Source organism: Camelus bactrianus, chromosome 23 (assembly GCF_048773025.1).
Source record: "Camelus bactrianus isolate YW-2024 breed Bactrian camel chromosome 23, ASM4877302v1, whole genome shotgun sequence".
NCBI classification, from domain to species: domain Eukaryota; kingdom Metazoa; phylum Chordata; class Mammalia; order Artiodactyla; family Camelidae; genus Camelus; species Camelus bactrianus.
This window is the reverse complement of record NC_133561.1, coordinates 21,501,961-21,529,154: the sequence shown is the minus strand read 5'-3', so window position 1 is coordinate 21,529,154 and position 27,194 is coordinate 21,501,961. Positions and strand designations below refer to the sequence as shown.

Here is a 27,194-nt window from a genome sequence, read left to right as displayed (position 1 = left end):
TGGGTTTGACTCTAGTTCTGACCTTGATGATTTTTGATGCTCGACAAGGTTCTCACCGTCTCTTGTGTTTTGATCCTTCACTTATAAAATACATTCCTCAAAGAATCATTAAGAAAATTAAAAACTGGTTAACAAAAATGGGAACCACAGACGGCAAGGCATAACACAATTATAAAGTATCATTATTACTAGACATTTTGCTGGTCCCTTCTGAAAACACAGCTAGAGCTGCTATAACATAACGTATATGTTCAGAATTTCAGACAGAAGAACAGCAGGTGCCAGCTGCTTGAGGCAGTATGAGCTTGGCACATCTGAAACCCATCCAGAGATCAGTGCAGTTGCAGCAAAGGGCCAGACAGAGACCCTTGCAGGAGATTTGGTGGGAGGAGAGGTCACACCAATGGCCAGGCGCAGGCCCCCTCGGGCTTTGCCGGCCAAGGCGAGGCCCTGCAGTGCACTGAGGGATTTGAATACGCTGTGGCAAAAGCTAACTGAAATGTTTAATAGATCATTTTGGCTGTACTGCAGAGAATAAATAGCAATAGTCTATGTAAGAGATGATAGTGGTAACTATGGAAATGATTTAATGCGGATGAAGTCATGATGTATTTAAAGGTAGCACCAAGGGAACTTGTTGATGGATAGAATTAAGAATGGCTTCTAGACTTTCAATCTAAGCAATGGAATGAATGATAGTACCATTTTCTGAGATACAGATGATGGCAGAAACAAGTTTGGGGCTGGGGAGTGGAGGAGTGCCAGAAATCAAGATCTACTTAATAGTAGCCAGAGTTCAACCTAAGACTAAAAAGAGAAGTCTCACATAGAATTATTTTAAATTGAATGGTGATCAGTCTCACAATCAACCACTTCATTTCATTTACCAGGGGAATTCTAATGTTTGACTTCATATTTTTTTTAAAATAATTAACTCAGAGTGTTCCTCTCGAGTCCTGTATTTCCTCCAGTATAGTTATCCTGTTAACTGTCTGATGTATGAAAATAGCTATGCCTTATTGCCTAAAAATTTCAGATTAAGAGAAAATAAATTTCGGGAACTTAATGGCTTAAAAATATATCAATAACCAACAATAGTCACTTTCTTGTTGTACCAAAGATTTAAATGTGTTCTCCAATATGATTTCTTTTTGATAATTTCAGCTGAATTATGTTTTGACCTATACCAACAATTCCTACCTTGTTAACCTTCCTGCCCCTGAGCTGTGGACTGTCACACGGAGCGAGCTGACCAGAAAAGACCCTGATAAAAGAAGCAAACAAATGATTTAAGACCACTGTCTCAGAAGGGACGTGGAACTCTCCAGTGACCAATACTTGTAAATAACTCTAATTCTAAATTCCTTGCTGCCCTTGAACAAAATAATGAAGTGGATAAAATTCATCTTTGATTTCTGACTCTCCATTCTGAGCTTTTTCACTTCCACATTGCCCCCCGGCTCTCTAATCGATGGAGTAATGTAACAAATTCAAGTATGATAGAATGCAAAGGTCTAAAAAAGAATAATGGGCCACTCCTCTTGGGAATGTTAACTTCTTAAACAGACAGGAAGCCTTGAGTCTACGAAATAAATGTCTAATCATCAAGAGGAAGGAGGAGAAAGAGCTCTTCCACAGCCTCATAATCACAGCCCCAGAAACAGCCCCAAACTTTTAAGGTGCAGGGGTAGGTGGTACACTGTCAGCTCCAAGTTTGGCAGCACCATGCTAATGAATGACAGCAGCTGGCCCTCCAAAACGTCTGTGAGTATACACGTAAATTTATTATAAATTTTACCAACAGAATGAGTTCCACACAATTTACCAAGAATAAAGCAGACATACTTCTTACTGTAAATTCTGTACAGTCAACTGATTCTCACAGGATGCTTTCATTGCTTTCTGCCCAACTTTTGTGCCCACAGCCAATGATGGCTGCAATTCAGCTATGATTTGACAAAGGGAGCTGCATCCCAATTCAAAACTCCTTTCAAAATAAAGTTATTGTTATAATTTAATAAGTGGCATGAATGCTGGTTGATACCTGTGTTTACTTTAACAAGTAAACCATAAAGATGAATGTCAAAACTTTACTTGTTTATCAATGATGTAAGCAACTGTCTTTTGTTGATTCAGATAACAGTTTTCAAATATCAGGGGAATATTTCCTTTTTTTTTGCTGATCACAAATGTAACAGCTATAAACATGACGTATTTTAGGTTTATGTCTTTATATCTGCATTATTACTGTCTTCTCCATGACTTTCTGAGGTCTGGAAGTCAAAAAAAAACCAATCAAGTAAATATTCACTTGTCCTGTACTTGATTTCCATGGTACAAATATCCCAATGTGGCTGATTTCAAGATTCCAATGCATGATGCGAAACCCAGAGTTGGGAAGAGATAGGCAGCTTATTTACAAGATGTAATAATCTTAAAAGCAGAGAAAATAATAATATTTGGGAAAAAAACAATTAAGAAGAGATGAGTTTTGAGTATTTATTATCTCCTTTTAATATAACTTATTGAATTGTAAGTTGATATTATTTAATGCTTAATAATGGCTGTGTTTAAACCAACACAGAGACCTCCTGAGAATTTAACAGCTGACTTTTATAAAACAACACAAGTCAGCTCTAGAACGGCAGCTGGGCCTCCAGTAAGCAAGTTGTTAGGATGACCTGGAGCCAAATATGGGGAAGAGACCTGCCTCTTGCTTGCTTTCTGCATTTATGTGTTCTTGGGTCTCTCAATGTGCCTGACGGAAGCTGCTGTCAACCCTTCAGCTGAATGAAACCCTGAACCTCAAGCCAGGCTTCTTAAGACCTCACCCAGGAACCCACTACACTAAGGACCAAATGCCCAGCCACCCAGGATTCTGAAGACAGGTTTGGAGAGGAGAGACCAATGTGGTTCCTGCATACCAAAGTATGCACCTTTAATAAAACATCATGGAATACACATCTCCACTGTTGATACTATAGATGTATCCCTTTGGACTATCAAGATTTCAGACGTCTGTGTCTCAGCCACGCCTCAGTTGCTTTTGCTGGATATATTTTTAGGTTCTAAACATATATTATAAGGATAACAGTATTATCATCTCCTTTGTGAAAGCAGAAGATAACACTGGGCAGTAAACATGGATTCATATGCCATCCAGTTATTCTGAGATTCCCTTTCAAGGCCTTGGCTTCCTTACATAAACTAAATCCTTACTTGTGTATTCCACATGAGAGCCACCTCCTGCCATCTTGACGCTCTTGACCCACTTCACCTTCTCAATGGAGAGTCTGAGCATAACATTTATTCTCTGTTTAATACATTTGTCTATGTATCACAGACAACATCCCCTACCACCTAGGAATTTATAACCAAAGAGTAAAACATGCTGATGGAAAAGAGCAAATAAAGACATATATACGGACAATAAGTTAGAGTTATTAAGTCAACACTGGAATCCAGACATCAGACACTAATGGAAGTATCTCAGTATTAATAATAAAATAACAATAAAGTGATATGTATCTACAGTATTTCACATTAAGTATAAAATAAGGCTTGGCTGGAATATAGCAAGTGGATGGTCTCAAAGGGCTCTCCACTCTTAAAACTTGGTTCTTATATGCGACAGTATTTTAAAGTATTCTTAGCTACATGGTATGCACTTGCATACCACTCAGTTGCATAAGGGAATTTAAACGTCCAAATGCTTGGGAACCCAGTTACAGCTGCTTGGACATCTTCACAGATGGGATGTCCATCACTAATAGTGAAAGCCCCGTCTCCTTCCTGTACCGTCCTGTACAAGATAGTTCACAAGAGGCTTAATGGCTGTGATAATGCAGTGAAGAGCGAACCTTGCACGCAGGGCTTGGTGATGTCAGCTTACCATTACGTCCCCTCTACTGTTGTTCCATAAGGCAGCCAAAAAGTCATCAGCAACCACTTAAGGGTCCTTAAAGGTTCCCATGGGTCCTTACTTGCTGGATAATGTGGAGCTGTCTTTAGTACTAGATAAAAAGAGGATGTTCTTTAACTATAGGAACCTAAGTGAAAACTTCGAAGATATTTGACAAAGTGTCCTGTGTGCTTCTGTTGGATAATATGTAGGTTTAAAGGACACATGATGCTTTCAAATTAGATTTTATAGACAATACTGGTAAATAAGTCAATGAAAATTTGGTGGCAAGTTTCTAACTAAAGGGAGGCCACAGGGCTCTGTCTTACATGATCAGCTTTAAGGCCCATGTCACACATCTGAGAGTGAAAGGGAATGGAACATAATCTGTCAGATCAAAAAACTCAACATGATAAAAACCTGAATTTATTTTAATAAAGTGTAATTAGACAGATTTAAATATAAAGCCAGTGTTTGGGCTTAAATAATCAATCACCAAAGTAGAACTTGAAGAGGGCCCTGCTCTACAGTAGCTTCCCTGAGAAATACCTGGAGTTTTCCTTTGACTGCAAGTTCAATATGATCTGAAGTATAAGGGAGTTGATAGGACAAAACTCTATCGAAAACACTCATGCAAAACCAGAATTATAATGTCCAGAAAATAGGGTGTAGATGTTCCATTATACTCTCTCCTAATCAAGTCACTCTGGCTGAATTTTCTTATGGAAACGGTTTGTACACCCTAGAATCTAAAGGAATATGTTTCTACGCTACCAAGCAAAATAAAACCCTGCTTCTATTTAGGTGCAACCAATGGCTTCATCAGTCCATCACTTCATCTCTGAGTATTTAGCATGGCTTTTTTAAAATTCCTATTTTAAATGTATTCCTCTTTAGTGGACTTTTCCTTCTGTTTTTTTAAAAATTGTTTGCTCCAGCAGACGTCAGAAAAAAAAAAAAACAATGAGGACTTTAAAATATATATACTATTTTGTTGCCAACTTCAGATCCTCTCTATCAAAAATGAAAGAAAAAGTCTAATTTTAGAAAGAGGGTATCATCCTGGGCCAAACACTCCCTCACCCACTCTGCTTTTACTTATTGATCTGGACGTCATCACTAAGATTGCAAAACCTCGTGGCTTCACTTTGAGGGCAAAAGAATGTTAATGAAATCTGATTGAGAATCTATTGAATTTATTGCATTATAATAAAACGACTGAGAGAACAAGCTTTAAGAAAACATCTGGGTTTGAATCTTGGTTCTGCCAAATGCAGCTTAGCCTTGGCACGTTCCTTAAATTCTCCAAATCTGTAACTAGTTTAAGGATTAAGTTATATAGCATATGCGAGGTGCAATGCCTCACATATGGTAAAGAAATCATATATTTTAACTATTATACTGTTGTTTTTGATATTCTTATTACAGTCATTATTATTACTATTATTTATTCACTTTTACGTGCTGTGAGACTAAGTTTTAGACCCAGGATCAACTGATCATTTTCGCCATTTTATTTCTGCATTTACTTACTCGTTTTCACCCAATCCATATACTCTCTCACAGTAGAGATTTAAACAAACAACTGTTCATGAGTAGAGCTCTGGGCAGTTTTATTAGCCAGCTAGAAGTTATACCAGTAATGCTGTACAGAGACATAAAATGAGAAATATGGTTTATATTCGATATCTCAAGTCAGGGGGCATTCATTCACACACAATGCAAAGATATATGGTAATGCAGAGACAAAAAGTGATTCATATCAGAAGAGAAGCATCCATCAAAGGTTGGGAGAGTTCAGCAGATGGAGGAGGAATTTTGTTGGTCCAGGAAGGTTAAAACTGCAATAGACTGAGAGTCTAGTTTCTAAAATTGTTCTTGGAGAATTTTAACACTGAATCTCCCTCTCAGCCGCTGTGCCCTCGGCCTCCATTCCAGTCCCTTCATGTAAACATTTATTCCAAAGAGTATCATTCAATTTTAAAAGTAACTTTTTACTTCATACTCTGCCAATGAAATATCAAAAACAATGAAACACCTCTCTTTTAGAGAAAAACCTAATTAATTGTGCAGACTGTTTCGAAACTTGATTGTGGTGTTATCTCCTAGTTGCACACCTGTAAGCAAATGAGAAGCAGGAACGGAAGGACGGCTTGACCATCCTTGGAGAGTTTAGCTGGAATGCCAATAATACAAGGCCTCTGAACGCTCCCCACAAGTAGACATGAACAGGAGCAAGAAAAAAAAATTAAAATGTGAACTTCTGAACCATATAGTACGGATTCTGACATTATAAGAATGCAGCAGGCAGCGCTATTTCCCCACCAGCCTTTGTTTTCACTACCTCCTGCAAAGGATGCAGAGTTTTATTCCAAAATGGGGCATAGTCACGACCGAGGCTGCACCCTCCAGTCTGTCTCAATTCACTCTCACCTGAGGGGAAAAGGCAAACAAATATAGGGTTTTATTTTGTTTTGAAGAGTCTCTCACAGAGAGGAAATTCAGTAGTTATCGTTTAGAAAGAATCTCCAAACCACCTCAGCAGGGAAGCAGACCCAGGCACTCCTTAAAGGCATCAACCACTGCAATCTTGTCATTTGCCTCCCCTAGCCTTCTCTACAACATGCTCCACAAGGCCTGCTAGACTACTGGTTTTGACAGAAAAACACTCAGTTGGTGAGATGCCACCACAGTTGATGTGACGACAACTTCAGCAAGTCTGTTTCTTCACATGTGAAAACCTGCCATGAGTAATCTAGTGGTGACTGATGTACCTCAACCGGATCACTCTAGTCTTTATTCTGAGGCCATGATAACAGATCTATTCAAAATAGCATCTAGGTGGCTAAGGAAAGACTTAGGTTGGAAGAAAGAGAACTACTTTGTGAGTAAGAAAACCTGGGTTCAGAGGAGGATATAGCTCAGTGGTAAAGTACGTGCTTAACACGTACTAGGTCCTGGGTTCAACACCCAGTACCTCTGTTCAAAATAAATAAACAAAACTAATTACTTCCCCTCCCCCAAAAAAGGGGGAAAAAGAAAAGAAAACCTGGGTTCATGTCCTCATATCTATAATCTTGGCTAAGTGTCCTAAGACTGAAGTTTCTAATCTGCCATATTCCATAAGGACAATAACTCCCACAGGATAACTGTGAGGACTAAAAAGAAGTATTATCTCTAAAAGCACTCTGTAAAGTTCAAAATATTGCTTAAATTTAGGCTATAACATGGGCTTAATTTCCAGAATATACAAAGAGCACATACAACTCAATAACAACAGCAACAAAACCCAATCCAAAAATGGGCAGAAGACCTAAACAAACACTTCTCCAGCGAAGACACACAGATGGTCAACAGGCACGTGAAAAAATGCTTAATATTACTAACTTTTAGAGAAATGGAAATCAAAACCACGATGCGGTATCACCTCACACTAGTCAGAATGGCCATGATTCAAAAGCCCACAAAGGATAAATGCTGGAGAGGGGGTGGAGAAAAGGGAACCTTCCTACTTCCTACTAGTTGGTGGGAATGTAGTATGGTGCAGCCGTTATGGAAAACAGAATGGAGATTCCTAAAAAGAGACTAAAAATAGACTTATCTTATGATCCAGCAATCAGACTCCTGGGCATATATCCAGAGGGAACCCCAATTCAAAAAGACACATGCACCCCAATGTTCATAGCAGCACTATGTACAATAGCCAAGACATGAAAGCAACCTAAATAGATGACTGGATAAAGAAATTGTGGTATATATATACTATGGAACAGTACTTAGCCATAAAAAGGAATGAAATAATGCCATGTGCAGCAACATGGATGGGCCTAGAGATATTCATACTAAGTGAAGTGAGTCAGACCGAGAAAAACAAATATCATATGGTATCACTTATTTTGGAATCTAAAAAAATGATAAAAATGAACTTATTTATAAAACAGAAACAGACTCATAGACATAGAAAACAAACTTATGGTAACCAAAGGGGAAAGGGTATTATGAGTTTGGGATCAGCAGATAAAGCTACTATATATAAAATAGATAAACAAGGTCCTACTCTATAGCACAGGGAACTATCTATGTCCAATGCCTTGTAATAACCTATAATGAAAAAGAATATGTATGCCTATATGTATGGCTGAATCACTGTGCTGTACACCAGAAACTAACACAACATTGTAAATTAACTATACTTCAATAAAAAAATAAAAATAAAAAAGTTAGGCTATGGCAATCTTTTACTGAGTCTAACTTACGTCATGGTTTGACTCCTTCAATCTCAATAATTAAAAAATAATTTAAAGAAATACACTATTTTCTGTAAGAATATCAAAATTATTTGCATAGGTATTATGATCTATTAGCAAGATCAAAAAGCCATTTTGAGTTTTAGATTTAGTAGTACAAAAGGGTTCTGTTTATTTTGTATCTTAGTTTCCTCACCTTTTTAGTAGAAAAAATAGTCCTTGGTATTTCTTTATTTTAACAAGTTTCTGTGAAAGTTCTACATAAATAATTATAACATTATGGTTTCATGAGCATTGTTTGGTTCTACGTTTATGCAAAACAAAAGCCATAACCACAAAGGAACTTGATCAGAAGTCTACTAGTGGAATAAGTCAGTGTAATACACATCAAAAGTGTTTAATTCCCTTCCAAATTAAAAAAAAAGAAGAAAAAAAAGGTAAGCCAGAATTAAAATCATCTAGAATAAGCAGATGATGGATGAGAAAAGTAAAAGCTTTTCAGAATTCTCAGCTTCTCGACTGACATTATGAAGCTGGTGGCTAATGGAGGAGTTTAAAATCCTCTTCCGTTTAAAGAGTAATTAAGATCTCCACTAAGCACACGGGCAGAGGTTGAAACAGCAGGATTCATCCTCAGTCAGAGGTTGGCTGGGTCATAAAGGTCATTAAGATCATTCTAGAGCATGGAATGCTTTGATAATCTCAGTGCCACTCCCATCCACCCAAATGGTCAGTCTCTCTGAACCGATGCACTTCTTAGAGAAAGAAACTTCATCTCCTGGAGGGACTCATTCTACACTGAATGGTTAAGTTCTTTTGTATATTGCAAAGCAATGCAGAGAGGAGGGGCAGCCTGAGCAGTGCCCCCAAACGGCAGTACCCACTCAACTGACAAAATTCTCTTTCCCTACTGTAGTTTTTTAAAAGTAGCATAAGAAAGTCCACGAATTTTTTAGTTTCCTTTGAATATTATGACATTCTGTATTTTTATAAAAAGAAGAAATTGCAATAAAAAGGCCATGTCTTGGCAAAAACCCTATCAGTAGTTCTAGCTATAAAATCACTTCAAGAATCATCAGTTGATTTATGCAAAGACTCTAATATACGCACATACAAAAGAAAGCAAACATTTATTTCCACAAGCATTATTAAATTATGACATATTAGGAGTCATTAACAGTCAGCAGCAGGGCACTGGGTTTTGCCAGTCTAATGTTCCAAACAATCAAAAATAATATCCATGAGACAATTAATTTCCTGCACATTGATTATTTCAATCTCGACACTCAAAAGTAGGGCTAACCAAATAAAATTAAACAGCACAGCAAGAAACTAAAGACAGAGCCCACCGTAAGGGGGTGTTCTGTAACCCTGGGAGATGAATTACATCTCTCAGGCTGCTGGGTGAGCATGGGAAGTTACTCAGGCACCTTGAATCATATCTTGAAACCTTCACACTGCTTGGAAAGCATCTTTCCATCAGCTATACTCCTCCCACACGCACAAACACGTGCACATTTCACAAACTGAGGAATTAAGACCCAGTTTGTCCAAACCAACGAGCTAGTAATGACGAGCAAAGTTGGGCAGGGACTTCAGATTAGTCCAATGTACTTTCTACTCTGTGTGGGCTTCAATGGCTGTTTACACACTCCTGGGATTGGAGAAAATGCCACTGCTATTAATTCAACAACTTACACAGCAAACTGCAAAACTGCCATTTTTGTCATAGTTTGCGGAGCTACTTTTTAATAAAATGTTAGAAACAAATATACTGAATCTGTTGTAAAAATTTTAACCACAATTCTCTTTCTTCCTTCACAGAGACCTAAATCTGTCAGACAGTTATTAAATATCCACTAAATCTGCCAGATGATATGTTAGTTTCTCTAGGGATACAAAGGGAAACTAAAACCAGATCTTCTTAAGGAAACTCCAAAGATTAAAAAAAAAAAGTGCACATGCACATGCACACGCACACGCACAGTGATGTGCTGGTAAATGTTTAACATGTAAGAAGTGGGGAGGGGGTGAAAAAGCCCTGATTTATAGCACTCACTGGCCAATTTCCACCACGGCTGAGTTCAGTCTGCCCACATGCCCTCCCTGAACATGGGGCTGGGGAGCGATGTGCACTGTCTAAGCTGGCTTGAGGCACCACTGCTATATTTATGTTTATATTCATATAAATGTACACACACACAGATGTATAAAAGAACTAACCAAATATTTTACAGCTGTTATCTTAGAGCAATGGAATTATGTTGAATTTTATGCTTTTTTGTTAGTATCCAACCTTTTTTATAAAGAGAGTTTTTTAGATCAGCACTAGCAGCAAGATCCTTATCCCAGACCAATTTTTCTAGGCACTGCCAGAATTATCTAAGGAGTGGAGAGACCAAAATATTTGGAAGACACATCAGATTAGCTTCAGAGCCACTACTGCTGCTAGAAGTGAAAAAGGAGATGCCCTACAGCATTCAACCTGGAGGCGTCACAAGACTTCATTTAGCACTAAGCTTTCCTGAGTGCCACCTTCATGACCACGTGACTTTCTATAGCCTATAAAATATATTTATACAGCATGCTCCCACAACACATTCTTTTTTAAATTTTTTAATTAAGTATAGTTGGTTTACAATGTTGTGTTAACTTCTGGTGTATGACATAGTGATTCAGTTATATATATATATTTTATATATATTCCTTTTCATATTCTTTTTCATTATAGGCTATTACAAGGAACTGAATATAGTTCCCTGCACTATACTGTAGGACTTTATTGTTTATCTATGTTATATCTAGTTGTTAGTATCTGCAAATCCTAAACTCCCAATTTATCCCTTCACCTCCCCGTTTCCCACCTCATAACACAAATTTTGTTTTCTATGTCTTTGAGTCTGTTTCTGTTTTGTAAATAAGCTCATTTGTCTCATTTTTTTAAGGTCCACATATAAGTGATATCATATAGTATTTTTCTTTCTCTTTCTGGCTTACTTCACTTAGTATGACAATCTCCAGGTCCATCCATGTTGCTGCAACTGGCATTATTTCATTCTTTTTTATAGCTGAGTTTATTCCATTGTATAAATATACCACAGCTTCTTTATCCAGTCATCTGTCAATGGACATTTAGGTTGTTTCCATGTCTTGGCTATTGTATATAGTGCTGCTATGAAGACTGGGGTGCATGTATCTGTTCAAATTAGAGTTCCCTCTGGATATATGCCCAGGACTGGGATTGCTGGATCGGATGATAAGTCTATTTTCAGATTTTTTTTTTTAAGGAATCTACATACTGTTTTCCATAATGGCTACAACAAACTACATTCCTACAAATGGTGTAGGAGGGTTCCCTTTTCTCCACAGCCTCTCCAGCATTAATTGTTCATGGACTTTTAGTGATGGCCATTCTGACTGGTGTGAGGAGATACTTCACTGTAGTTTTGATGTGCATTTCTCTAATAGTTAGCGATATTAAGTGTTTTTTCATGTGCCTGTTGGCCATTTGTATGTCTTCACTAGAGAAACATTTGTTTAGGTCTTCTGCCCATTTTTGGATTGGGCTGTTTGTTTGGTTTTTCTTGTTACTGAGTTGTATGAGCTGTTTGTATATTCTAGAAATAAAGCCCTTGTCAGTCACACTGTTTGCAAATATTTTCTCCCAGTCCATAGGTTGTCTTTTCATTCTGTTTATAGTCTTCTTTGCTGTGCAAAAGCTTATATGTTTAATTAGGTCCCATTTGTTTATTTTTGCTTTTATTTCTATGGCCTTGGTCGGCTGCCCTGGAACACTGCTACAATTTATATCAAAGAACGTCTTGCCTATGTTCTCTTTTAGAAGATTTAGGGTGTCATACCTCATATTTAAGTTTTTAGCCATTTTGAGTTTATTTTTGTGTATGGTGGGAAGGAGTGTTCTAACTTTACTGATTTTCCTGCAGCTGTCCAACTTTCCCAACACCACTCACTTTTCTCCATTGTATATCCTTGCCTCCTTTGTCCAAGATGAATTGACCGTAAGTGTGCGGGTTTATTTCTAGACTCTCTATTCTGTTCCATTGATCTGTATGTCTATTTTTGCCAGCACACATTCTTAATCATTTCAAATATTTAATCATACAATGTCTGTACAGGAAAAGGGGGAGGGAAGTGGGGACAAGGCAAGAGGTGATCTCTAAAGCACAGGAATACCGACAAGAACGTCATTGCTTCTGCCAACCCTCCAGACAGGCTTCAATGATGCACCACTTGTCTGGTTTTGATACTTATTTTCAACAGTGTCTGCAGCTGGAATCAATGGTTCTTCCTTCAGTTTTCTTAACATACAGATGCATTTTGCTTAGAACCAAACATCCCAGAGATCTTCTTCTTTCTCTTTTTTTTAACTTGTGGCTGTATAAACTACTAAGCCTAAAATCTTAAATCATTTATATTTATAATTATTTTTAATGTAAAGAGCTGGAATTTTTTCTGGAGGGAAAATAAGATGCTTTATTGCTTGCATAATGTTTAAGCACTTGCAAAGCACTCCTATGTGTGTTATGTATAAATGTCACAATAATCTCCTGAAGTGGCTATTCCTAGCATCCCTATATGTGAGGAAAAAGAGGCTCCGGGAGCTTAAAAGATTCCCTAAATTTACAAAGTCACAGAAGGGTAGCCCACAGCCTTCAACACATGGACTACAGAGCCCATATTCCAACCCAGCAGAGAGGTCGCCTGGTATAGTCTGCAAAACACAGGATCTGGGGTTATGCAGACTTGATTTCAACTCCAGACATCGCCACTTTCTATCTGTGTGATCTTGGGCAAAGCCTTCACCTTCTCTGGGCCTCAGTACCCACCTCACAGGACTGTTATAAAAATCAAACAAAATCACACTTGGCATATGGTGGGTTCTCAAAACGTTCACATCCCCTAGTCTACCTTTCTCTACTCCATTGTTCATTTCCTCTGCCTCCTTTCCCTGCACCACCGTTAGTTTAAAGACACTTGCCATTTTTTCTCACCTTGACTGGGCAGGCCTCCCTAGCCCAACAGTGAGGAGTTTAATGACCATCAGATGTAGTGTGTTTCACACAGAGTGTATTTCCACAGCAAGAATTAGCCCGTTGGTAAATCAGAGAATTATGTCAGACCAACATGGAAGCCCCATGGGTTCATACACGGTATTTCTTAGCACATTATATCTTGTGCCACCACAACACAGCAGCCACACACAAAGTACACACACAAGTGGGTGCAGCAAGCCATGGAGGAACGTATTGCCCCACATGACCCATTCTTCCTCTTGGCGCAATCTGGCTAAATGCTAGCTTTCAAAGGAGTTTGTTGCACATTTCTCTCCGATATTTGTGTAAAACAAACATGCAAACCCTAGATACAGAGCCATTTTATGGTAAGCCTGCCACTCTCCCTCCACCTGAAAATTCTGGAGCTACTGGCCCTCTGTCCTTGTTTCCATAATTCAACAGACTCAATCCTTCCACATATACTTTTCCATCAAGCAACCTTCTCCTTAACTTTCAAAAAGTAATCTTGTGTTACTGTGTTATTTCTTTAGTTATAGGGAAAGGAGCATGTTTTTAAAGCTGTGCTAGAACTTTTAATAAGATTGTTTCATTTATTGCTTAATTATAACATTAAATGTTTGGGGAGATTAAAACATTTTGACTGATCTATTCCAACTCTATTTCCTTCAAAATGCCAGTTATTTTTAGCGTGTGATTTTGCAGAGGGCTTTTCTAAAGGAATGTATTATGCTACAGCAGAAATGTCTATATTTTGCTTTGTTGTGTGGATATTTCTGACATACTCGGGCACCACAGATTGATGGAATAAATGATGTAAATAAATTGTTTTCACTGCACTTATTTGACTCTCTTTATTAAAATTCAATTCAGCACCTCATCTGCATGGTGAAGAATGTACAATTTCCTGTTAGCTATCTCGACTGTGGCAGCGGTTTCACTGGTGGATACATCTATCAAAATTCATCAGATTGTACATTTGAAATATGTGTAGTTTACTGTACGGGAATCATACCACAATAAAGGTGTTAAGATTTTTTTCCAACAAAGACGCTACCAAGGAGGGTCACTCATACTACTTTTCATAAATATGCTCAACAAAATGTTTCTAGACATAAAATAAGGTTCAAATAAATTTAGGCAGTACCGGCTTACCTCTACAACTTCAAGTAGCGTGTGTTTTATTATGTAAAATGATTCATTTTCAAATAGCTAAACTTACAAGCAAGCAAAGACTGCAAGAAGAGCATCTTCAGCTACAAAATCTGTTATATGAGTAACTAATTTCTACGGTAAAGAAATAAATTCAAATACTTTCAAAAGCTTTCCTCATATCTAGCATATTTAATTGACAGCAAAATGAAACATATGGTTTTTATGTGCATTTATTTTTTGACATGGGCTAACCACCTCTCCAGGCCTTGGTTTCCTTACAGGAAAATGGGAATTTTTTAAAAATTGAATAACTGCATCATCAATTTTATGAGGTTTTATACATACACATACATGAAATTACTTGTATATCTGTTGATCCTTCAATCTTGGGATTGTAAAGTGCTGATAAAGAATGTATTATTGTCATCGCTGATTCGTTACCCCTGACACTTCCAGCAAATTACCCTGAATAAAACAATTGTTCAATAAATATTTACTAAGTTAAATTGAACCATATACATAATTGACATGTCAGAATTTCTCAATTACATTGTTTAAAAGAAACTAGATTTATTCCTAAAAAGCAAATAGATTATTTTAAAAGTAAAACAAGAAACGCATGTTTCAAGCAAAACTTGACCCCTATAACTACTTTATAGATTAAAAATAAAAGGTTTCGGATACAGTTATTGAGTTGGGTAGAACTTGGTTTAAACTATGAACTCTGGGTGATTATGGGATGTCAGTGTAGGTTTATCCTTGGTAAAAATGTACCAGTCTGGTGAGTAGTGCTGATAACAGGGGAGGTTAAGTAGGGTAGTGAGTATATGGGAAATCTCTGTACCCTCCTCCCAACTGTGTTGTAAACCTAAAACTACTCTAAAACATCAAATCATAAAAAAATCGAAAAAGACATAAGTTAATTTTTCTCTAACGTACAATTATCTAGGCAGGTCAGGTTGATACATTGACTCTATGATCATTAGGGACCCAGGTTCACTCCCTTTTGTGTTCTGTCATCCACAACTCTCAGCTTCCACTCCCTGGCCAAGGTGACTGCATTCCAGCCAGCAAGAGGAAGAAAAGGAAAAAAGAAAGGTGTATCCCCTTTCTTTCAGAGCACTTCCCAGATACTATGCACACCTCTCTTGTTTACATCTCATTAGCCAAAATATACCACATGGCCACGCCTCACTCCTGGGAGCCCGGGAAATGCAATCTTTATTCTAGTGGCCAGGTGCCTAGATGAAAATGCAGGGTGCTGTCACCACAGAAGAAGAGGAAAGGGAATGTCAAGTTCACAAGTGGTACTCAGATTTTAACACAGGCAGTGTTACTTAAGCTTAACAAATACATTTCTCTAATGACGAGAGTATCCCTTGACTCTTTCTTGCTAGCTAAGGATGGCTTCACCAGTCCTGAGTTACCAGTATTGAGGATGCCTGACTGAAAGCCTATGGAAGGAGATTTTGATTTTCTGAGGAATATGATCAACACTTTTGCCTCACCTGTCTCCGTAAGTAAAGCTCTGAAGACTTTCAATATTAGCTTAGCTCAATTTAATTCATCTATTGAGCACTTACAAAGTGTCAGAGGCTGGGCACTTTGGGCACTGTGCTAGGCAGGCACTCAGAACTGCAAATAGAAGGTACAGATCAGCAAAATATTTATTTTAGAAATCAGATGACCCCACATAAACAAAGTTTCCCACCACCCAGTTCTTCCCTTCTCATGGCAATAATCACTCTATGATAAGTTGTCTGGCATCTGTCCTCACCACTGTAAAACAAGCTCAGTGAGGCCTCAGACCCTGTCTTTCTTGTCCACAACTCTATCCCCAACGCCCACCACAAGGCTCCACCATATAGCTGAGGCTCAGTGCATGTGTGGTGGGCAGAACCGAATTCTGAGTGTGCTGTCCATTTGCTAATTTAAATGGAAGCAACATGGTGAAGAGGCAAGAGTGGGGCCTTTGGATCAAGCATTCATTCATTTGTTCATTCATCAATTCATGTGTTTAGTACTCAGTATTCCAAAATACCGACTAGTGCCATTTTTCTAGGTGCTGGGAACACAGCAGTGAAACACAGGAGTCTCCACCCTCAAGGAGCTCACCAGATCTGCCACTAATCCCTGAGTGATCTTGGGCATTCGTTCAGTCTGCAAGAGTCGGTTTCAGCTTTCTTATCAGAAAAACAGGACACTAATAACAAACGTGCAACATTATTTTAAAGAAGCTGGGTAATAAACATAAAGGCGCTGACACATGGTAAGCATTCAGTCACTCAATAAATGACAACTATTCTTATTAACAATAAACCAAAAGTCAAAATCCAAAATACAAAACTTAAAGGAAGGGACAAATGGCATTAATTTCCAGAGGAAATGCACCTAAAAAAGTTGAGCAAGAGAAATATTAGTAATATGTTTTCTCTATGTGGTACTTAATTTTCTTCAAGATGTTTTGGTATATATCATCTTAAATATTAAAGGTGAAATATTTCCCTAGATTTCTGTACTAGAGAAAAAGTTTCTACCGAACCAGTTTGCCTGACATTCAAAAGATTTTGTGTGGCCAAAGAAGGTCATAAAGATTTATATTGTTCTTGACATCGTCTAGCAAAGACCAAATGGGGAAAATCACATCATTTGGGCTTCTAAATGACCTACAGCCGTGAGGACACTCAGCAAGCAGACAAGACTTGTCAGGGAGAGTTTTGCAAAGTTTACTCTTATCAGGAACCTCAGTAACGTCCACAGTTCCCAAAAAGAGTCTGTAGTATTACTTGTCAATCACTCTCAGTCATACATTTTCACTTATACTTCATCTTCTCAATGAGTCTGTAAAGTCATCTCTAGAAGTTAACAAACTTGCCCAAGCTCTCATAGCCAGTCAGCGCAGAGCAGGAATTCACATTCAGCCCTTCTGACTTGGAGATTGTCACTCGGTCATTAATTACTACTTCCCATAAACTACCACCTTCCTTTCAATGTTCTGAGACAAATGAAAGACAAGTGAGCTTTAAAAAAAAAAAAAAAAGATTCCTTTATATCCCAATTTTAAATTCTCAACAAGGATTCCAACCACTTTAAATCCCTTTTACCCAGAGCTTCTGGTTTTCTCTCAGTCTTGTTAGGAACTGGAATGGCTATGATGCATCTCTGAGATACCATAAGACAGAGATTAATTGGAATACTTTCAACAGCATCAAATCATCCTGGTATATCCATGGTATACGCAGGCTTTAGATTTACTGAAAACCTGTCATCTGACCTTTGGAGGGCCACCCTCTGCAGACCATTGAAAGTTTCCATAGGATGGAAAAAATCAAAACATAAACCCTTGATGTCATTTATCACCATGTCTCATACTATCACCTTAGCAGGACATGGTCCTCCTTTAAAACCTTACATCGGCTTTATTATTTTAAAAAATTGTTTGTTGAGCCCCACTGTGTTGCAAATACCCTGTGCCAAGTGTCAAGCCAACTACAGCACTTTCTTTTATCTTGTCTCTTGGGTTTGATGCTGTCTTTCCAAAGGTCTTTATTCCATAATCACTGTGATAATGAATATAATAGCCACTAGCCACAGGGGACTATTTAAATTTAAATTATAATTGATTAAAATTAAATATAACTTAAAATTCAGGGCCTTGGTCACATTAGCCACATTTCAGGTGTTCCATTGCTCCCTGGGGCTAGTGGCTGCTACACTGGACAGTATCCATGTAGACTATTTCCACCATGATACAGAGCTCTATTGGACAGTGTCGCCTCAGAGCATCACATGCTGGGTTTTCCCCAGCCTAGGACTTCCAGTCAGGATCCAATCAGGAACAGAACTATTTCCAGAGTCGGTCAGACTCGGTTCCTAATCTTAGCATTCCCGAGGCTCCAAGAGCTAACCTACAGTTCAAAGGAGAAGGGGATCTAGTCATCTAGTCACAGTGGGTGATTAAGGATGCCACAGGGTGAGCAGGACGCTAGTTAACTGCAAACACAAGACTTACTGCATTTATTTTAAGAGAGAAAGAGAAACAGAGAGAGACACACACACACATCACAGAAAGACAAATAAAGACCTGAATTCAACCTGTGTGACCTGAGACAAATCAGGTTACTTCTCTGATCTTAAACTTCATAATCTGCAAAATAAAAAAGTAGATAAATTCTTAGTTCCCTTTTACCTCTGAGGTTCCAGAATGCAAGGGCTTGATTTAGTTTACATAATATCTAAGGAACTGTGCAGACTTCAAAGATATATTAGATAATAACTCAAAGAACTTATTAAAAAATAGAAGCTGGCTATATAGGACTAATAATACACGGCAGGACACTGCGTCATAAAAATGATATTCCCAAAGCATCCTACAGAGTCTGCCTCTTTAACTATCAGAAAGACATGACTAGATGTGGTGAAAACGCTCAGCTTTTTTCCTTTATAAAAAAATACAGCAACATACTGGACCCCATGGCACATATACAGTGCTTTATTAAGTAAATAGTAATAGGAAAAAAATAATTATTATAATTATAAGATACAATGTAACATATATTACACATTACATTTATGTTACATTATAACATAATCATTATATTTACAATTAAATAGCATTTGTTGAGGCATTTACTGAGGGTTTAACGTAGGCTATCTCATTTTACCATCAAAAGGCTCTATGAAGGAATTTTTTTTTATCATTTTATAGATAAGGAGACTGAAATGAAAGGAGTTAGGCTGCTAACCCACAACCGCACAGCTGAACAGTGGCAGAGCCATGATCTAAAACCAAGACCACCCAATTGCAACGCACATGCTTCTGCTTCAGTGCACTGACTCCCTCCGAAAACTTCAACTTGCTACTCTCCAGAAAGGACCTAAAATAAGAAGGCTCCTAGACTAGTCTTAAGAACCCAGCTAACGTTAGTTACAAAGCTGCCATTTTCCTATATATTTTCCTGGAAGACAGAACAATAACTCATCTCCCTGGACAGGCCCCTCAGCCACAGTTTCTTCTAACCTAGGCCAGGCAGCAGTTTTAATGGAACTGGAGTCAAGCTCATGATTGTCTATTAGAGTTCCATTGTCCTGAGACCTTCGTTAATTGAGTTAGACACAAGACAAAAGGAATTAAAAGGAGGGTAAGTTAAATTTTCACATTGCCTTGGGCAAACGGCAGAGAAGTGGGTCTTTTTTATCCCTAAGGAACTGTGTATCCACTTTATCATTTACAATTATTTTATAATTAGATTGATATTTTGTAAGATAGAAGTCTCTGTAACTCTGACCTCCAAATGCCTCCTTTTCACAGCTATGAAGGGGGGAGCCAGAGCCAACTATTCGTGTTCCTTATTTTCCACAATACCATTTTCAGGGAGACTTGACATTTATTAAGTCACTAAACTGTCCAAATCCAAAATATTTTCATATTCTCTGCAGTGATCACATTCTATCACCCACACTACCTAAAAATACTCTTGTTTTCCATCACTTGATAGAACCACGAAGGCTATTAGAAGGCAATAAAATCCCTCCATGGCTTCTCTTTACTACATCCACACTTCAGATTTGGGGAGGCTGGAGGTGAGAAATGAAGGAACTAAAACTCAGACCACAAATCCTTGTCTTAATCCCACAAATGGCACTGACAAGCAACAACTGGTAAGGGAAAAGCTCAACCATGGAAGGCTTGCTTGCTGCAAATTCAAGTTAATTATTATCAAAAATTCATCATTAAATTATTACTCATAAAATGTCTCTGTTTTTCAGAAGTATCATAGATGATGGTTCCACCCTATCTCAGAGCACATTTGTATTACTGAGGGAAAAACAGGTCTGCATTTGATTCAAACAGATTAAATTCATATTTAAGTAGACAACATACCTTAGTCCTGAAAGATGCTTTCAAATAATCTATATAGAAGATACTCCGTTCTGGAATTTTGGGGAAATGGAATTTCTCCTGATGCCTGCCTCCCATCTGAGCCCCTAATTTAGAAGTCTGAGGGCTTAAATGCCTTTGTGGTTATGCATTAGCAAACGTTCCTTCCTTTTCTAACATTCCTCTCTCTTGTTATACTTACAGATATTCTTTACTAGTCTGTAGCAGCACCCTATACCCAGACAGATCAAGATAACTAAGGTTCAAAAATGCCAAAGGCTATTTCTTATAGTGGACTTCGAGGAGGGAGGAATATGACACCTTCAAGGCTGACCAGGTTGGACAATCTGGAAGAGACAAATGCACTGAGTTAATGTCGAAAATGTCAGCTAACTCACCACTAAGAACCTAGTGATGTCTGTGGCTCCATCTTTTCCAAAGAAGAAACAAGTCACTCCTCTATCCTGCAGATAAATCTGTTTTCACAGAACAGACTTCAGAAATAGCTTCCAAAGGCAATGTCTAGGTCAAGCCAATCAGCAGAGGTGATCTTCCCCCTGGGCTGATAGCTCTCATTATGCTTTTTATATAAGAAAAGCTAGTGGTCCCATCTCACTTGTCAAGAACAGAATAGTCTTAATCCTTACAGACTAACCTTTTGCCACTACTGCAATCTGATACCAAGTTTAGACACACCTGTCCAAGTGTCTGTGCATGACAGGTACTCAACCAAGGCTGGTACCTGCTCTCATCTCCAAAAGACATCATTTTCTCTTTCACAACTACAATGAGCAGCATCTTAGGGAAAATCATATTTTCACCCTTAGGTCTATTTCAAAAAGAAAAATAAAAAGGAAGAAACAAATGGAAAGAGAGTGATGAGATGGAAAATGAAGAGAGAAGGGAGGTAGAACAGAGGGGAGAACGGGTGAGGGAAAAGGGGTGGGGGCTGGGGAGGGGAGAGGCATAGTGAACTTCACAGGTTTGCTAGATCCAAAATATGTGTTTATTCTACTAAGATGGTTAATGAGGAAAACATTCTCATTTTCTTTTCTGACAGCTGTAGCATAAAGGGTTGTTGCAATAATATCAGAAATTATTGGTCATTTTGATCATTCTTACTAGTAAAGAGCCAGCATTCCAGCCAATTTGAAATACTGGCCTCAAGGTGACCTAGATATTTTGTTTTTCAAATGCGGGAATGTCAGCTTCTGGACAAAAAGTGATGTATACTGTCTAGTGGGCAGCACGCTGGCCAGACACCAAATTTGGAATACGTTTCCCTATCACCCTGAGTCTAGCTCAGCCGTCCTTTACAGCCAGTACTGCCCCAGGAAGGAGAGTTTTCCCCAAAGCAGACCAAGAATGAGAGCAGTGTTTGAGTTCTGAGTTGTCACCTCTACATACATTTCAAGATGCTAGCCTGCATCCAAGGTGAGTTGGAGCTAAGTGAGCCTCTTCTTAAGGAAGCTGGTTACTTTCTATTCCATTCCAGTTAAGGCCTGTCTGAAGGCAGCCTAGAAAGCCCCATAAATAAAAGTGGTAAAGCCTCGTATTTTATAAGTTTTTAAATAAGATGGTTTCAAATACATAAAATGGCATAACCACTCTAACTTAATCACTTGCTTAGGAAAAAGTCGCATTATAAAATGAAAAATTGGTAAGAAAAATCTTTTGTCCATATGGATTTTTTTTTTACTGTACCTCTGACATCAAATGAAGCCTACAGAGAGTCCTCATATTAAGCCAAGGAGCTCCTGGCAAACATCTGAGACTGACGTCCAGGTACCAACCCTGATTGTGAAGCAGTGTTTCCACCGCCTGCAGCCTTCACTATGGCGACACCCACTCTGCCTGGAGGATTTCAGTTCTACCCATTGTCTATTTTTCCCATAACATTACTAAGGAACTCTCCATGGAAAAAAGATCTCTGAAATATTCCCATTATTTGGAGGAATTCCTATAATCCATATGACGATAATCGTAATGGAAAGACATCAGACGAACACAAGAAGGTCACAAATCCCAGCTCTTTTCTGTGTACTCCGCTTTGGCAACCACTCACTGTTTCCCGCCTCTCATGGGAAGCTCCCTAAATATCATCCACAACCTGCCAAGAGAACATGGAAACAGCACATGCCCATCTTTAGTCAGGTATAAACCATCCGAATCCTGGGCAATAAACAAGAGGTGGCTTGCCGGGAGGGGAAGTGGTGAGAACAACACGAACATTTCTAGTTCAGAACCCACTTTGAGAACTGCGTTTTGACAGTGAACTACAAGTGGAAAATCAGCACTGAGTTGATGAAACAGCATTTTCTGTACCCGTTCTCTCCACTCCTACTAAGCAATGCGCTGTGGGACTGAGCTTCTTTCCTAACCTTTGACTGACTATGATCAGGCACTTGGAACATAGTGCTTATTCTTTTATGCAGGTCGAGCAGCGGAAACAGCCTAATACATGGATTCAACCTACACCCCTCTCCAACTCTTCTGCTGTTCTTCACATTAAAATTTGGCTTCTATTAAGAAGATACTAAATGTCAAAGCCCACATAAGACAGGAAAAAGAGGTAAAGTGGTCACATGACATCATGACATCATGCTATATACCTGCCTGCAGACCCGGGCCATTTGACTTGGTAAGTAGCAAATGATAACCAAGAACACTGAGTTTCCTCATATAAATCATATGGTATTTTTGATAGATTTTTATTTATATTACAAACCATAACAAATTATATGCTCGGAGAATAAAAGAATAGACAGGCAATCCATAATTAAGCATTATGAGTAAGATTTACTGAATGGAGTTATTTTTTTTTCCAGCAATGATTTAATCAGGAGACTCTTTTTCTAGAAATAAATTATATGTATCATTATCCTAAACAAAGAGCTAGTAAAAACAGGGCAAAGTAGCCCAAGCAGTTCCGAGCTTACCAGCCAAAATAACAGTGCTTGAAGGAGTGAGACAAGAGACTCTCCCCCTGCAGTCATCAAGGCCTGTTAATTTAGCACTTTGATGTCATACAATAATTTATAGAGTGTTTCAAAATTAGCAATAGGTACACTAAATAATCCAATAACTATTTCTAACACTCCTAGTCTCATTTGTCACTTTTTCTCATGATAACTGACCAAATGAAACACAGGGACTGATGTCATATTAAGTATAAACTTAATCAATATTCACCATTAGGTGTCCAATCAATTCAGCCCTTGATCTTTTATGGGGAAACAGAGAATACAGTGTTTGACCTAACAAAAATGACTAACTACTGTAATCTTACCTCCCAAAGTCCAACTCTCCACAAGGCACAACTTCTAAGACAGAATTTACAATTCTCTCATCTTGCACCTTACAGTGTTCAGAGTCACACAGAACAATAAGAAAAAAATGATAACTTTTTTAAAAATAGCATAACTGCCCCCAAAATAGTTCTTCTCAGAACCAAATCTCTATAGAATGGGCAAATATCCAGGGATTTCAATTTTAGTAATAATTTAGGTTTTCTCGACTTATCCAGTTGGGATGCTTTAAGACCAAAACAGGCAAGTAAGTTTCAATTTTTCCCCTGTCCTACTGTGCTGTCGCAGTCACAAAGAACTGCATTCACAGGTACACAACAAACTGCTGTCCACAGGGGAGCACTGCCAGGATGCCCGGGCATCTTCACATCAAAGCAATTCCCAGATTTCTTCAAACACATAACATCACTACCTCTTAATGATCCTGGGTCACACAGAAGGGAAGTTTTGATTTAGCACAGGTCAAGGTGGACAACTTCTAATCTTTACTTATAACCAGGTCTGATTCTCTAGCAAACACATCCTGGACTCTTCAGTGGGCTCACACTAATCAAAACCTTTGACAACTTTCTTGGTTTCGAGGTCTGCTTTCCTTTTTCCCATTGCTAGTGTTAACTAAAGAAATCTTGCCAACAAAAGCTGCAGATAATACACTAAAGAAAAATAATCCTTGCATAAAATACAATACAAATAACTGGTACAGAAGTTAAGACTGCTTCTTAACTTTAGCAACATTGTTGATTGTAATCAGAATGAACTTACCAAAGCAGCCATTGTGAAGCACACACAATATTCAAAATACACCTTTATTATGGAAGCTTAGTGTCTACAAGTTTGGTGCTGATAGCATTGCTATAAAATGCAAAAACTATCGTGTTGGTTTGAAGGGAAAATAACTCTCTGAAATATAAAGATTTATTTAATGGGCATATGGTACTAGAACATAAATACCCATAGCAAAATCATAAAAATAACACAAAATGAAAAATAACTTAGGCTAGGATTTTTAAAAATTGTTTAGTTTAGTTTAAAGAATTGTTTAGTTAGGAGGAAAATCATTAAATCACTCATATATTCACAGCCACATTCACTCTTGTCCCAGAACTGCAAAGTAGTGTATTTTCATTTCTAAAATAGTACACATTTATATAATCATTATAACCTAAATGTTTAGGGGGGTATATCAAAAATCTTCTAAAAATTATTATGGGTGCTATAAAACTGTATGTAAGAAACAAAATATGTGGGCTGTCCAAACTTGCTATTATTGCTGACTGCAGATTAATCTATGTAAGATCAGCTGGGGACATGTGAGGACAGAGTAGGAGTCGCCTCATTTACTTTCCTGAGTGAGCCTCTACACACATGCATCACCTGAGAACGTCAGATCACCCTCAAGGGGAGTGTGCAATCACTGGGGATTTGGAGAATCCACAAGGCCACAGAATTGATATATACTCTGATTAAGAGCAAAAAAAAAAAAAAAAAAAAAATTCAAGGAAGCCAGAAGTTTCCCTGTTACCAAGAAAGTGAAGAAGATCTTACCTTTCTGTACACCAGCATGTTGGGTGATTCATCTGCCACCCCATTGCTGGTCTGCCCATAATTATTCCCCTGGGCCATGTCACCACACGTGGTCCACCCTCAGATACAGAAATTATCCGTCACTCTGCAAGAGTTAGAGACTTCAGTGAGATCCTAACGGCAGTGCTTAAGGAGGCTGTCTCCCTTGATTCATCTCCCGCACCCACAGCACCCACAGCACCCACCCTGCACGGAGCTGCTTACACACTGAGGTTGACTGCTGGAAGTAGCACAGGAATAGATTTTAAAACCACCACCACCACCTTAATTTACACCTACAGTGCTCCCAAGGAATCGTAAGAAATGACAATCTTTCAGTTAAAATAGTCATTGGCTATGGTTTCAGTTGACTTGATTTTCTGGATACTCATTTTTTAAAGGGTGCGGGGCTCACGAAAGTGTTGGAGGGAGAGGCTGGGGTACCCAGGTGACCATTTTCATCCCACATAGTTCTCCTGTCTCCCAGTACTTGCAGCTCCACTTGACGGGGTTTCCCCCGAAAGGGCGGAAAGGCAGCGCCCTGTGGCGGCACACTTTCTCCCAGGTGTCTGTCTAGCTTCCCGGCGCGCAGGAGCACCAGAGAGGCCCACCGCCCCAGCCGTCCTCCCGTCACGCGCCTCCCCTCCATGCCCCGGGGCTCCTGCCCAGAGCCGGGGCAGCGGCTCCCACTTACACCTGCCGGCACTGCCGGCCACTGGCCGCTGTCCTGGCGGCCCACTCGGCTTCGGCAGTCACAGTGTGACCCTGCCCAACCTCTGCAAGGAGGCATCGGAAGGTGTCCCGGCAACAAGACTAGCTGGGAGGGCGGCCCTTCAGGCAGTCACCCGGGTCACCGTGGGCAGCACCTAACTGCGGAAGCCTCGGAAACCGCGGAGCGACCAGGCGGAGGGGAAAACGAGCAAGCCCGGCTCGCCTGCTTGGCTCCACGGCGGCCACAAATGGCAGGCGAGCCCCCGCCGCGCGCGGGCGCCTGGCCGGCGGCGCTGTCAGCCCGGCCGAGCAGGGCGCGGGGCTCCGGGGCGGGGGCGCGTGCGGGGCCCCGGGGCGCCGCCTCCCTCCCCCCAGGCCGCGCCGCCGCCCCGCGCCGTACCTTCTCCCCAAGGTCGCGGCCCGCGGCGCCCGCTTCCCGGCGGCTGGGTGCGGCGGTGTCAGCGCGAGGCCAGCTTCATCACCTCGGCGCGGGCACAGGGCTCTGGCGGCCCGCGCTCCCTCCTCCGCTTCGCGCCCGGGCTCTGGGACCACGAGAGCGCGCGGGACCGAGACGCCCGGCCCGTGCGCGCGACTGGGGACGGAGGCGGGGACTGTCACGTGGGGCCCGGCGTCCCAAGGTGCGGGCTAGGGGGCGGGGCGGAGGGAGCTCGGCCGAGCGCGGTCTCGCCGCCCCGCCTGTCCGGCCGCCCCACGGTCTCGGCCGGGGAAGGCGGCCGCCCTGCCCCAGCGCGAGCAGCCCGCGCCCCGGCACACCCCGCCCGCCGGTGTGCGCGCCGCTGGAGGCCTGGAGACGGGAGTGTGAGCAGTAGAAGCAGGGAGGGCGACGGGTGGCTGGGTGGGTGGCTGGGTGGATGCAGGAATGGATGGAGCCCCTCGCGGCAGGCAGTTTCATCACGTGCCTGATGACTCCACTGACAGTGAGAGGGAAGCAGATAACTGATGATCGTTATGCTTAAATAACGAGAGTAGAGAGATACCGAGACATCCTAGGAGTGAAGGAAATGGAGAGGAGCAAATGAGTCATTCAGCCCATTTGCCTGCGAGTTTCACAGCTTCCTCCTAAGTTAGAGGAATGGGGAAAGATTTGGAGGCTGCCAACTCGAGAGGAAAATCTTGCCACCTGTTAATATGAAGGCACATCCCCAATATCTGGTTTCTCGCTTTGACAGAAGATGCTCAGGGAACTTTCACCCAACTGCTCTCACCCCCTGGCATTTTCAAGGACGGAGTGAGGTGCTGATCCGCCAGAATTATTCTACAGATTGCTGTCACTAATTCTTCTATAAGGATGAGAACCACCTTAAGAAGAAACCACTTTTGTCCCAAAGGAGGAATTTGTGCAAAATTGGGAAAACAGAGTGAGACAGTACCTAT

At 40.0% G+C, this 27,194-nt stretch overlaps 1 protein-coding gene across 7 annotated transcripts in view; it reads right to left on the bottom strand.

The window, feature by feature from the left end:
- The window catches only part of RGS7 (regulator of G protein signaling 7), a 243,181-nt gene extending 216,693 nt beyond the window's left edge, over positions 1–26,488 (bottom strand). For 2 of the 7 annotated variants that reach the window (XM_074351783.1, XM_074351785.1), the window contains exons 1-2: positions 26,200–26,481; positions 25,071–25,194 (exon numbers count right to left, since the gene is read on the bottom strand). In XM_074351783.1, the coding sequence (XP_074207884.1) occupies positions 25,071–25,148 (78 nt within the window). In that variant the 5' untranslated portion in view covers positions 25,149–25,194; positions 26,200–26,481. Of the gene's footprint in view, positions 1–25,070; positions 25,195–26,199 lie in introns of those variants that run through there. The other 5 variants (XM_074351782.1, XM_074351784.1, XM_010973356.3 and 2 more) reach the window with 5 other exon arrangements.
- Between the last annotated feature and the right edge of the window lie 706 nt (positions 26,489–27,194).